Source organism: Myotis davidii, unplaced genomic scaffold (assembly GCF_000327345.1).
Source record: "Myotis davidii unplaced genomic scaffold, ASM32734v1 scaffold238, whole genome shotgun sequence".
NCBI classification, from domain to species: domain Eukaryota; kingdom Metazoa; phylum Chordata; class Mammalia; order Chiroptera; family Vespertilionidae; genus Myotis; species Myotis davidii.
In genome coordinates, this window is record NW_006293779.1 from 5,692,018 (window position 1) to 5,702,092 (window position 10,075).

General features: G+C 60.4%; 1 protein-coding gene across 1 annotated transcript in view; it reads left to right on the plus strand.

Annotated features, from left to right (window-relative positions):
• The window catches only part of OTOF (otoferlin), a 97,056-nt gene extending 87,057 nt beyond the window's left edge, over positions 1 to 9,999 (plus strand). Inside the window, exons 35-47 of the mRNA XM_006767590.2 lie at positions 679 to 806; positions 931 to 1,065; positions 1,418 to 1,555; positions 2,127 to 2,254; positions 2,360 to 2,530; positions 3,352 to 3,512; positions 4,162 to 4,304; positions 4,654 to 4,742; positions 6,105 to 6,227; positions 6,349 to 6,413; positions 6,572 to 6,750; positions 6,848 to 6,948; positions 8,946 to 9,999. Coding sequence (XP_006767653.1) covers positions 679 to 806; positions 931 to 1,065; positions 1,418 to 1,555; positions 2,127 to 2,254; positions 2,360 to 2,530; positions 3,352 to 3,512; positions 4,162 to 4,304; positions 4,654 to 4,742; positions 6,105 to 6,227; positions 6,349 to 6,413; positions 6,572 to 6,750; positions 6,848 to 6,948; positions 8,946 to 9,126 — 1,742 coding nt within the window. The 3' untranslated portion in view covers positions 9,127 to 9,999. The remainder of the gene's footprint in view (positions 1 to 678; positions 807 to 930; positions 1,066 to 1,417; positions 1,556 to 2,126; positions 2,255 to 2,359; positions 2,531 to 3,351; positions 3,513 to 4,161; positions 4,305 to 4,653; positions 4,743 to 6,104; positions 6,228 to 6,348; positions 6,414 to 6,571; positions 6,751 to 6,847; positions 6,949 to 8,945) is intronic.
• The last annotated feature ends 76 nt before the right edge of the window (positions 10,000 to 10,075 follow it).

Sequence of the window (10,075 nt, forward strand, 5' to 3'; positions counted from 1 at the left end):
CAGAGTGGCTTTCACTCTGACCAGTTCAGCAACCACAGTGATGGACAGACATTTAGAGCCACAGAACCTAAGCGCTGGAAGGGACCTCAGAGCTCCTCTTTCCCAGCATTTTCCAGACTTTTCCATGGAACAGTGTTAATGGACATTCCGGAGGGAAAAGGAGTTCTGTGGTTCAATGTGAAAAGTAAGTCTTTTGGTGCAGGACTTCTCAGTGCCTTTAATATACAAATATTACCATAAATCTCTAAAAGGAAGATATGACATATTTCCCCAACACATTTGACCATGCTACCCTTCTTCCAAAAGCCTTTCAAGAACACCTCCACCTGGTGTTCCACTGAATGCCTTTTGGGAAATGCTGATGTGCAGCAACCCTCATAATGTTACAGACGAGCAGACTGGGTTCCAGAGAGGAGAGTGAGCACCTCCCATGCCCTGCTCTGTCAAAGGGCATGACAACAGTCTTGGTGCACACTCCCTGGGTGACCTTAGTGGCACCCGCACCCGCGTGAGGCGGGCACGCCAGGGAGTACTGTCTACATTTCACAGATGAGTACACAGAGACCGGCCAGTGAAATTACTAAGTAAATTAGTAGCGAGCTGGAACTCCACCCAGGCCTTCCTGCTCCATCGTTTCTGCCCCGAACTGACCAGGCCTCCTTCTCTGTTTCCGGCCAGGCCTGAAGGGGCCGATGAAGAAGGCAAAGGCCGCAAAGGAGGAGAAGAAGAAGAGAACCCAGAGTCCCGGGCCTGGCCAGGGGCCTGAGGCCCCTGAGAAGAAGAAATCCAAGATTGACGAGCTCAAGGTGAAGGTCTGGGGCAGACCCTGCCAGCGGTGCGGGGTCACCCCCGAGGGCAGGAGGTGGCAGATGGGACAAGAGGGAGGCAGGTGGACGGGCCACGTCCCCCTGACGGCTCAGCCTGGCTCAGGTGTACCCCAAGGAGCTGGAGGCAGAGTTCGACCACTTCGAGGACTGGCTGCACACCTTCAACCTGCTTCGAGGCAAGACAGGCGATGACGAAGATGGCTCCACCGAGGAGGAGCGCATCGTCGGCCGGTTCAAGGTCAGGCGAGGAGCCCCAGGCCCTGTACCCTGAGCCCCCCGCCACCCCGACCGCCACACCAGCCTGCACTCAAGGCTGACAGTTGCGTGGAACTGTCAGCGGCACGGGTTGGTAAAATATGAAAAGACTTCCGTGCTGACTGATAAAGAGCATCTGCCCCAAGGGCTCCCCAAGTTGCTTACTTTATCCCCCTCCCTGCCGCTGCCCTGGCCACTTCCTCCAGACCCCCTGGTCCTCCCATGATCCAGCCACCAAAGAGTTAAGGCCCTGCCCCCACAGGGTGCCAGCCCCAACCCCCCCCACCCCCGTGCTCAGAGAAACCCACACCCTGACCCACGCTTGCCTTGCCCAGGGCTCCCTCTGCATGTACAAAGTGCCACTCCCAGAGGATGTGTCCCGGGAAGCCGGATACGACCCCACCTATGGCATGTTCCAGGGCATTCCCAGCAACGACCCCATCAACGTGCTGGTCCGAGTCTATGTGGTCCGGGTGAGCCTTCCCCGTCGCCCCCTCCCCCGTCACCCCCTCCCCAGTCACCCAGTGCCCCTGCCCAGGAGGGTCGAGGCAGCTGCAAACTGACAGCCCCTGCCTGGGAGGCACCTGAAGGTCATCTGGTCTAGCTCCCATCTTTTTCTAATTATTTTATTTTTTTGTTAATCCTCCCCTAACGATATTTTCCCATTGATTTTTAGAGAGAGTGGAAGGGAGGGGGAGAAACAGAGAGAGAAACATCAATGTGAAAGAGACACCTGGATTGGTTGCCTCCTATACGCAGGGGCCAGGACTGAGCCTGCAACTGAGGTACGTGCCCCTGACTGGAATTGAACCCTGGACCCTTCAGTCAGCAGGCCGATGCTCTGTTCACTGAGCCAAGCCAGCTAGGGCTGGTTCCCATCTTTTATAGATGAGGAAGCTGAGGCTGGAGGGCACACAGCAAGCCTCCTGCCCCCGGTCCAGTGGTCCCGCCCGTCACCATCAGGGACTATCAGGGAGCAGGGCGGGGGCACTGGAAGATGAGGAGGGTGTGGGAGCCTGCTCAGGAGCACGTCTCCCATCTCAGGCCACAGACCTGCACCCGGCAGACATCAACGGCAAAGCGGACCCCTACATCGCCATCCGGCTGGGCAAGACTGACATCCGGGACAAGGAGAACTACATCTCCAAGCAGCTCAACCCTGTCTTTGGGAAGTAAGGCCTCCTGCGGGCCCCTTACTCCCACCCCAGCTTCTCCAGCCCAGACCCCCTCCCACCCTACTTCACCCTCAACCCGTCTCCCAACCTCCGCCCTGCCAGGTCCTTCGACATCGAGGCGTCCTTCCCCATGGAATCCATGCTGACGGTGTCCGTGTATGACTGGGACCTGGTCGGCACCGATGACCTCATCGGGGAAACCAAGATTGACCTGGAGAATCGCTTCTACAGCAAGCACCGCGCCACCTGCGGCATCGCCCAGACCTACTCCATGTAGGTGGGGCGGGCGGGGCCCACCTGCTGTACCCTGACTCTGAAAATACCCTTCAGAGCAGGGGGTTTGGGAAGCTGGACATAGTACAGGTTCTGTTCCTGGCCAGGCCTGAACCCCTGCAGGCTCCGGGCACAGCCTTCCGTGGCCAGGACAGAGTCTAAGACAAAGAGAGAGCCACAGGGGGTTCCAGGACAGAGGAGGCAGGGCAAGGAGGGTAGAGAGAGATGGCACTGTGTCCTTTGCCGGGGATCTGGCTGGTCTCTGCCAATGACAGGCTGTGTGACCCTGGTTACATCCCTTAACCTCTCTGGTTATCCGTGTCCTCATGGGAGTCTTTGAGGTTTTAGAGAAGTGGGCCCCAGGGAGGGAGATGGGAGACTGGGACACTGGGCACTGGGGCCAGAGCCCAGGGCAGGAGAGATCAGCCTCCAGCTGTCCCAGCACCTCAGCTGAGCCTGGAACCCATAGCGGGACCCAATAGGGCAGTGATGGCAAACCTTTGAGCTCGGCGTGTCAGCATTTTGAAAAACCCTAACTTAACTCTGGTGCTGTGTCACATATAGAAAGTGTTTGATATTTGCAACCATAGTAAAACAAAGACTTATATTTTTGATATTTATTTTATATATTTAAATGCCATTTAACAAAGAAAAATCAACCAAAAAAAATGAGTTCGCGTGTCACCTCTGACACGCGTGTCATAGGTTCGCCATCACTGCACTAGGGCAACAGACAACTTTAGAGAATCGGCCGTAACCAGCTGCCACCTGGGAGTGGCCCAGCCCACCTGAGCCCCACGAGCCTGTGTGCCCTCCCACAGACACGGCTACAATATCTGGCGGGACCCCATGAAGCCCAGCCAGATCCTGACCCGCCTGTGCAAGGAGGGCAAAGTGGACGGCCCCCACTTCGGGCCCCCCGGGAGGGTGAAGGTGTCCAACCGCGTCTTCACCGGGCCCTCCGAGATGGAAGATGAGAACGGTAACGGGGGCTGGGCACAGCCACAGGGGGGGCAGGGGCCAAGGAGGGACCCACACTTCCCTTGATGGAACCCGGAGGCCCGGCCTGGGGTCTCCTCGGCCCCGAGTCCCTCTCCTGTCTGCCCACCTCTGCCCAGGCTCCCCATGCTACACAGCGCTTGCCTGCTCCTTCCTTCTCTCTCCTTCTCGGCATCCTGGGCGAGGGAGGGTCTCCCCATTCAATAGATGAGGAATCTGAGACCCAAAGCAGTTAGTGACCGTCCAAGGTCACGTGGCTACAAGCCCTGCCCGCTCCCCGCTCCTGCGCCCACGTGGCCCTTCCCAGAGAATCAGGCAGAGCTGTGCGGGGACCTCGTGCTGACCGCCTTCCGGACGCTGGGCATTGCCCTCCTGACATCACACCCCCTCAGGGGACTCTGGTCAAGTTCCCCAGGCGGAGAGAACCCAAGGACACAGACCTCTGGGCCCTGTGGGACAGCCGAGAGCTTGGGCAAGCTGCTTCTCCCTCCGTGCTTCAGTGTCCCCAACAGTACCATGAAGACGTGTGACCCAGGGCTGGTGCGGGGGCCTCTTTGTGCCCAAGTCCCTGGCCCAGCACAGATCTTGTTCTGCTGAGCCCATATGTGCAGCTGACCCGCTGGCATCCACAGGTCAGAGGGGGCCCACGGATGAGCACGTGGCGCTGTGCGCCCTGCGGCACTGGGAGGACATCCCCCGAGTGGGCTGCCGTCTGGTGCCGGAGCACGTGGAGACACGGCCGCTGCTCAACCCTGACAAGCCGGGAATCGAGCAGGTGACGCCCCTGAGGTTCTCTGGTGTTGGGATCGGGGAATCCCAACCTGGGTCCGTAAAACGGATGCTCATGCCGTTGGCTGCATTCCCAAAGCCTGGCGGCAGCTCCCCACCAGGCCCTTCACGGTCACTCCAGAGGCACATCTTTGCCTTGAGTCAGCCCACATCAGCTCTGGTGGATACCTGGGGGTCTCCCTCAGAAGCTGTGATTGGCTATTGATGACGTCATAGGAATTCCTGGCATCCAAGGATGGAAATTGATGAAATGGGTCCTGACAGGACAAAGGTCGGGAGGGGGAGGAGAGCAGAGGCGGAGTCTCAGGAAGACCTGGCACGCCCCTCTTCCTCAGGGCCGCCTGGAGCTGTGGGTGGACATGTTCCCCATGGACATGCCGGCCCCTGGGACGCCTCTGGACATCTCCCCCCGGAAGCCCAAGAAGTGAGCTGCTGGGGCCCAGCGCCAGTCTTCCCGTCTCCAGCCCTCGCCACTCCTTCCACAGCCCAGATCACCTGGGCCGGTTGGCATTCCCTGTGTGGCCTTGTGGTGGGAACACACCCACCCATCCGGAGAGTGGTGAGGCCTGCCCTTGGCCATGAGCACACGTTGGCACCCTCTCGTGGACTCGCACCAGAATGCGGGCTCCCACACAGGATACACAGTGGCACACAAGCCACGGACCCCGAGAGCCTGCTCTGGCGGGCACAGCCCACACCAGGCTGTCAGTAAGCTCCGCCCGGGTTAGCTGAAGCCCCTGCCAAGATGAGCAGGAGCGAGTGCCCGGAAGCAGCAGGGGGAGGGTCGCGTGGAAGGAGCACTGGGCCGGGAGCCAAGCCCGCTGCCTCTCCTGGCTGACCCTGGCCAAGTCCCTTTGCCTCCCTGGTCCTCAGTTTTCCCATCTGTACAATGGCAGGATCTAGTCCCTGGCAGCTGGGATGCCCTCAGGCCTGGCACCAGGGCCAGCTTTGAGGATTCGCACAGGGGCTCATGCTCAGGGACCCCACCCTTGCTCCAACCCGATCATCTTGAGATTCTTGATGATTTTTGAACAAGGAGCCTTGTATTTCCATTTTGCTCTGGGCAGTCAAATTATGCAGACAATTCTGCTGGAAATAGCCTCCCGCTCGGGGGCCACAGCATGCTGTTCCAGGACCTACCACTAGGGGCCACCCCAACCTATGGTGTCACCGGGACTTGCAGTCCAGGGCAGAACTCCAGGAACCACCTTCCAATCAATTGTTAGTGGGTGACTCAACCTCACTCTTGGACGTTGAAATGTAACTTCCTCATTCGTAATGACAATTACACTTCAAAGGGAAAATTCTCTCTGGGCACAAGGACATAAAGGAGACTGGGTTCCAGGGCGTCCACTGCCGGCCGCTGGACTTGAGTTTCTATGAGAACTGGAATGAGCTTCCGGCCCCTGAGACAAGCACCTTGCTCCTGACTCTCTGGGCCTCTCTTCAGCCGCCCCCAGCAGCCGGCCCTGCCCCTCCCTGCCCAGAGCCACCTCCCTGCCCAGGAGGGTGCTGGGTCCCGGTGGTCCAGCCTGACTGGCTTCCCCTGGGGCTCTGCTCACAGCAGCTGTACTGACTGGCTGGCCCTCTCACACCTGGGGACCCACATCTCTCCTTTTCCTCTACTCTCTCAGCTCCAACTGTCCAGGCCCTGTGCTCAGCCCAAGTCCCCGGGACTTCTGTCAGCTCAGCTCCAGCCCCCTGCCCATCCCATCCCAGCCCTGAGATCCTGGGGTAACTTCCCCCGCCGCCCCCCCACCAACTGCTAATCCCCTCTCCCCACCAGGTACGAGCTGCGGGTCATCGTGTGGAACACGGATGAGGTGGTCCTGGAGGACGATGACTTCTTCACTGGGGAGAAGTCCAGCGACATTTTTGTGCGGGGGTGGGTGAAGGCCCCGGCTGGGGGGCTGGACAGAGTGAGCCCCTTCCGGGGGGAGGGGGGCCAGGACAGAGGGAGCTGTGGGATGGGAGGGGCTGAGAGAGTGGAGGGGAAGGAGAGATGCTGGATCCCCAGGTTTGTGGGGCAGCATGGGCAGGGGGGGGGCATGGGGTGGGGGGGACGCCGACCACTTCTCCGCCGACGACTTCCTGGGTGCAGGGCCGGGCGGGGCTTAGGGACTGGGACGGGGACAGAGAGGGCGGGGGAGGGGGAGGAAGGGGCAGGGTGAGCCCACCCACCCTGGGGGGTCCTTCCCACAGTCCGTCCATCCGTCCGTCCGTCCGTCCGTGCTGACGTTGAGATCACCACAGGGGCCATCGAGCTGGACCTGAACCGGTTCCCCCGGGGCGCGAAGACGGCCAAGCAGTGCACCATGGAGATGGCCACGGGGGAGGTGGACGTGCCCCTGGTCTCCATCTTCAAGCAGAAGCGTGTCAAAGGCTGGTGGCCCCTCCTGGCCCGCGATGAGAATGACGAGTTCGAGCTCACGGTGGGCACCGCCCCCTGCTCGGGCGGTGGGCAGGGCTGAGCCGGTGCTGAGGGCCGGGCCTGGCCCAGGCACCAGGACAGCTCTCTTCTGTCTGCAGGGCAAGGTGGAGGCAGAGTTGCATCTCCTGACAGCGGAGGAGGCGGAAAAGAATCCAGTGGGCATTGCCCGCAACGAACCTGACCCCCTAGAGAAACCCAAGTGAGTGCCCTGCCCGCCCGGAGGCCCGGCCACGCTGGTCCCTGGGGGCGCTGCACCAGGAACGAAGGGCCAGAACCTTTGGGTCTTCTTGCCCCCACTCTGCAGGCACCTCTACCCTTTTCTCTCTTCCTGGGAACTCCTCAGCCCAGGGTGGCCCCCTCTTAGCCGGGCCCCCTCTTGGCCGGGCCCCCGCCATTCTGAGCCTTCACCCTGTGTGTCCTTTCTCGGTGCTCCCTCTGCTCCTCCTCCGCTCCAGCCGGCCCGACACGAGCTTCATCTGGTTCTTGAACCCTCTCAAGTCTGCCCGCTACTTCTTGTGGCACACGTACCGCTGGCTGCTGCTCAAGCTGCTGCTGCTCACGCTGCTGCTCCTCCTCCTCGCCCTTTTCCTCTACTCTGTGCCTGGCTACCTGGTCAAGAAGATCCTGGGGGCCTGAGCCCGGCATCCTCTAGGGCTGGTACTCCTCCCCCTTCCTCTGGACCTGGGGCTCCGGAGCTTGACAGCATGTGGAACTCACACAGCTCACACACAGCACACACACACACACACAGCACACACACACAACACACACACAGAGCACACACACAATCATACAAAGCATACACAGTACACATGGCACACATGGCACACACAGCACAAACAGCACCCAGCATACACACAGCACACACAGCACACACACACAGAGCACACACACAATTGTGCACACACATGTGAACACACACAGGAACTTTCAAACGCTTTCATGGGCTCTCAGAACTGGAAATGAGTATTGTACATGATTACATATTGGGCCTCAGAGGTGAGATAACTTGCCCAGCGTTCCCTAGCAAACTGGGGTAGAGCTAGGACTCAGCCCAGGTTTCCAAGTTGCCAACCCAGCATTCCTCAAACTTGGCCACCTCCTCTCCCAGTGACGTTCCTGACAGACTAACCCTATTGCATTGGCAGGGAGAGGCTGAGATGTGGCAGGGAGAGGGGAAGGTTTGGGCTAACCCTGGCCAGCGAGTCCTGGATAGTTCCTGCATCACCCAGCTGCCAACCCCCAGTCGTGTTCCGCCCTGCGGGACGATAAGCAGTTCCATCCAAGGCCAACATCTTAGTAGCCAACATCTGCTGAGCACAGCTCGGCGCCAGGCACCGTCACTGACTCACTTCCCCTTCCACCAACCCTGGAGCGGGGTCCACTGCTAACACATTGTGCAAGTGAGGAGCTGAGGCTCAAAGAGGCGCTAACGTGCCTGTCCCAGCTGGGACTGGAAACCAGGTGCCCTGCGCCCGTGCCCGCTCTGCAAGCTTTCCCCACCCCCACCCCCTCGTGCTGAGCACCTCACTAGGAGTGCCATCTGCGTCCTCCAGGCACCGGCAGGCAGGAGTTTAAAAAGCACATTCACACTTTAACTTTATATCATGACATTCCGTAAAGCCTCTTGCTCTGGAACACAAACAGCAGAATGTAAAGCTTAGTGAGCACTTCTTGGCTCGGAGGCCACTTGGGAGGTAGAGCAGCAACCACCCCTGACGTGCGCAGGTCGGTGAGGGTGGCAGGCGCCCCCTCCCCCCCCCCGAGCCACTCGGACCCTGGACAGAAGCTTGATCCTCAGGAGGGGAGAGGTTGAGAAACACTGGTCTCACGGAGAGAGGACAGGGGACCCTGTCCAGTGACCTGCCGAGTAGAGGCGCTCCCTAAACCCAGGACTGCCCGTGGGGCTGCGGCTGCCCCTTTGGGTAGCGAGCTGCCATGGCTGCTGGTGTCCAGGTGGAGGCTCGGGGTTGCCCAAAGCTCCAGAAGTGCCAGCTAGGCCTTGGGAGGAGGGGGCATGCCAAGGGTCCTGCCAACGGGAATGTAAGCAGCGAACCCTGTGCTTAGCAATGGCTCCGACCCTGTCTCCAGCACTCACGCCTCTTGGGGCTGTGGCAGGGTCTCTTGGGGTCTAGAGGGGCTGAGGGATGGGTACCCCGGGAGATGCCCCGCCTGACTGCAGCTCCCCTCCCCCAGCCGGCCCGACACCGCCTTCGTCTGGTTCCTCAACCCCCTCAAGTCCATCAAGTACCTCATCTGCACGCGGTACAAGTGGCTCATCATCAAGATCGTGCTGGCGCTGCTGGCGCTGCTCATGCTGGGCCTCTTCCTCTACAGCCTCCCCGGCTACATGGTCAAGAAGCTCCTGGGGGCGTGAGGTCCCTGCATCCTCCCCGGGGCACCCCTCCTGGGCCTGTGCGTTTTCCCCTCCCCTGGCGTGGGCTTTCCAGACTCCCTGGGGAGCCTCAGGAGCCCCTGTCCACCCTCCAGGCCTCGGGTCCAAGGAGCCCCCCTGCACATCCTCTCCTCCTCAAGCCAGCTGCTCCCGGGGCCCTGCCCCTCTGGTCCTGCCTGTGGGTGGGGGGTCTGCCCCACCTGGCTGAGGCACCCCCCTTCTTCAGGCCCCGGCTCCAGAGGAAGCCACCCCAAACCCTCCCCCAGGCCTTCCAGTCAAGGACTAAAGCTTTAATGAAATTATCTGAGAATCATGCATGGGCCAGGGCCCAGGGCGTTCTAAAAATATGAGCAAAAAGCATCACCCTCCGCTCCCCTCTGACATAGCCTGTGAGGGCAGTGGCACCACCAGTCTTTATCCTACACGAGTGGGCAGACCTTCCGAGAGTGGGCAGACCTTCTGACTAACCCTGGGGGTGGCTCCTCCTCCTGCCGGGGCAGCCGTTTACCACCCCCCCTTGCCCAGCTGTGAGGTTTTATCCATGCCCAGAACTTCCTCTGCCAGGCTAGTGCCCTCCCCGCCCTGCCCAGCGGGCCCCTCCAGGCCCTCCAGTGGCAGCGGGCCTTTGCACTGGAAGTGCTGCCCTGCCTGCGTGAGCTGGGTTTCACTTGGCTGTCTTTCCTTTCTTGAGTGGTGATTTTTCTCTTAATAAAAGAAATCCAACACTGAGCTGACGAGTCTGCTCAAGTAGGGGGTCAGGAGTGGGGTGCAGGGCCGGCGGGCACTCGGAGGTTGGCGAACTCGGCACCAGCCGGCCCCTCTGGCTTTCCCTGTGGGTGGCCTCGTGGCCCGGGGTTCAAGGCAGGCCTAAGGCACAGGGCCACCTGCCCAGGCTGCCCACGGAAGGAGCCTCTCCCCACAGCCCAGGGAG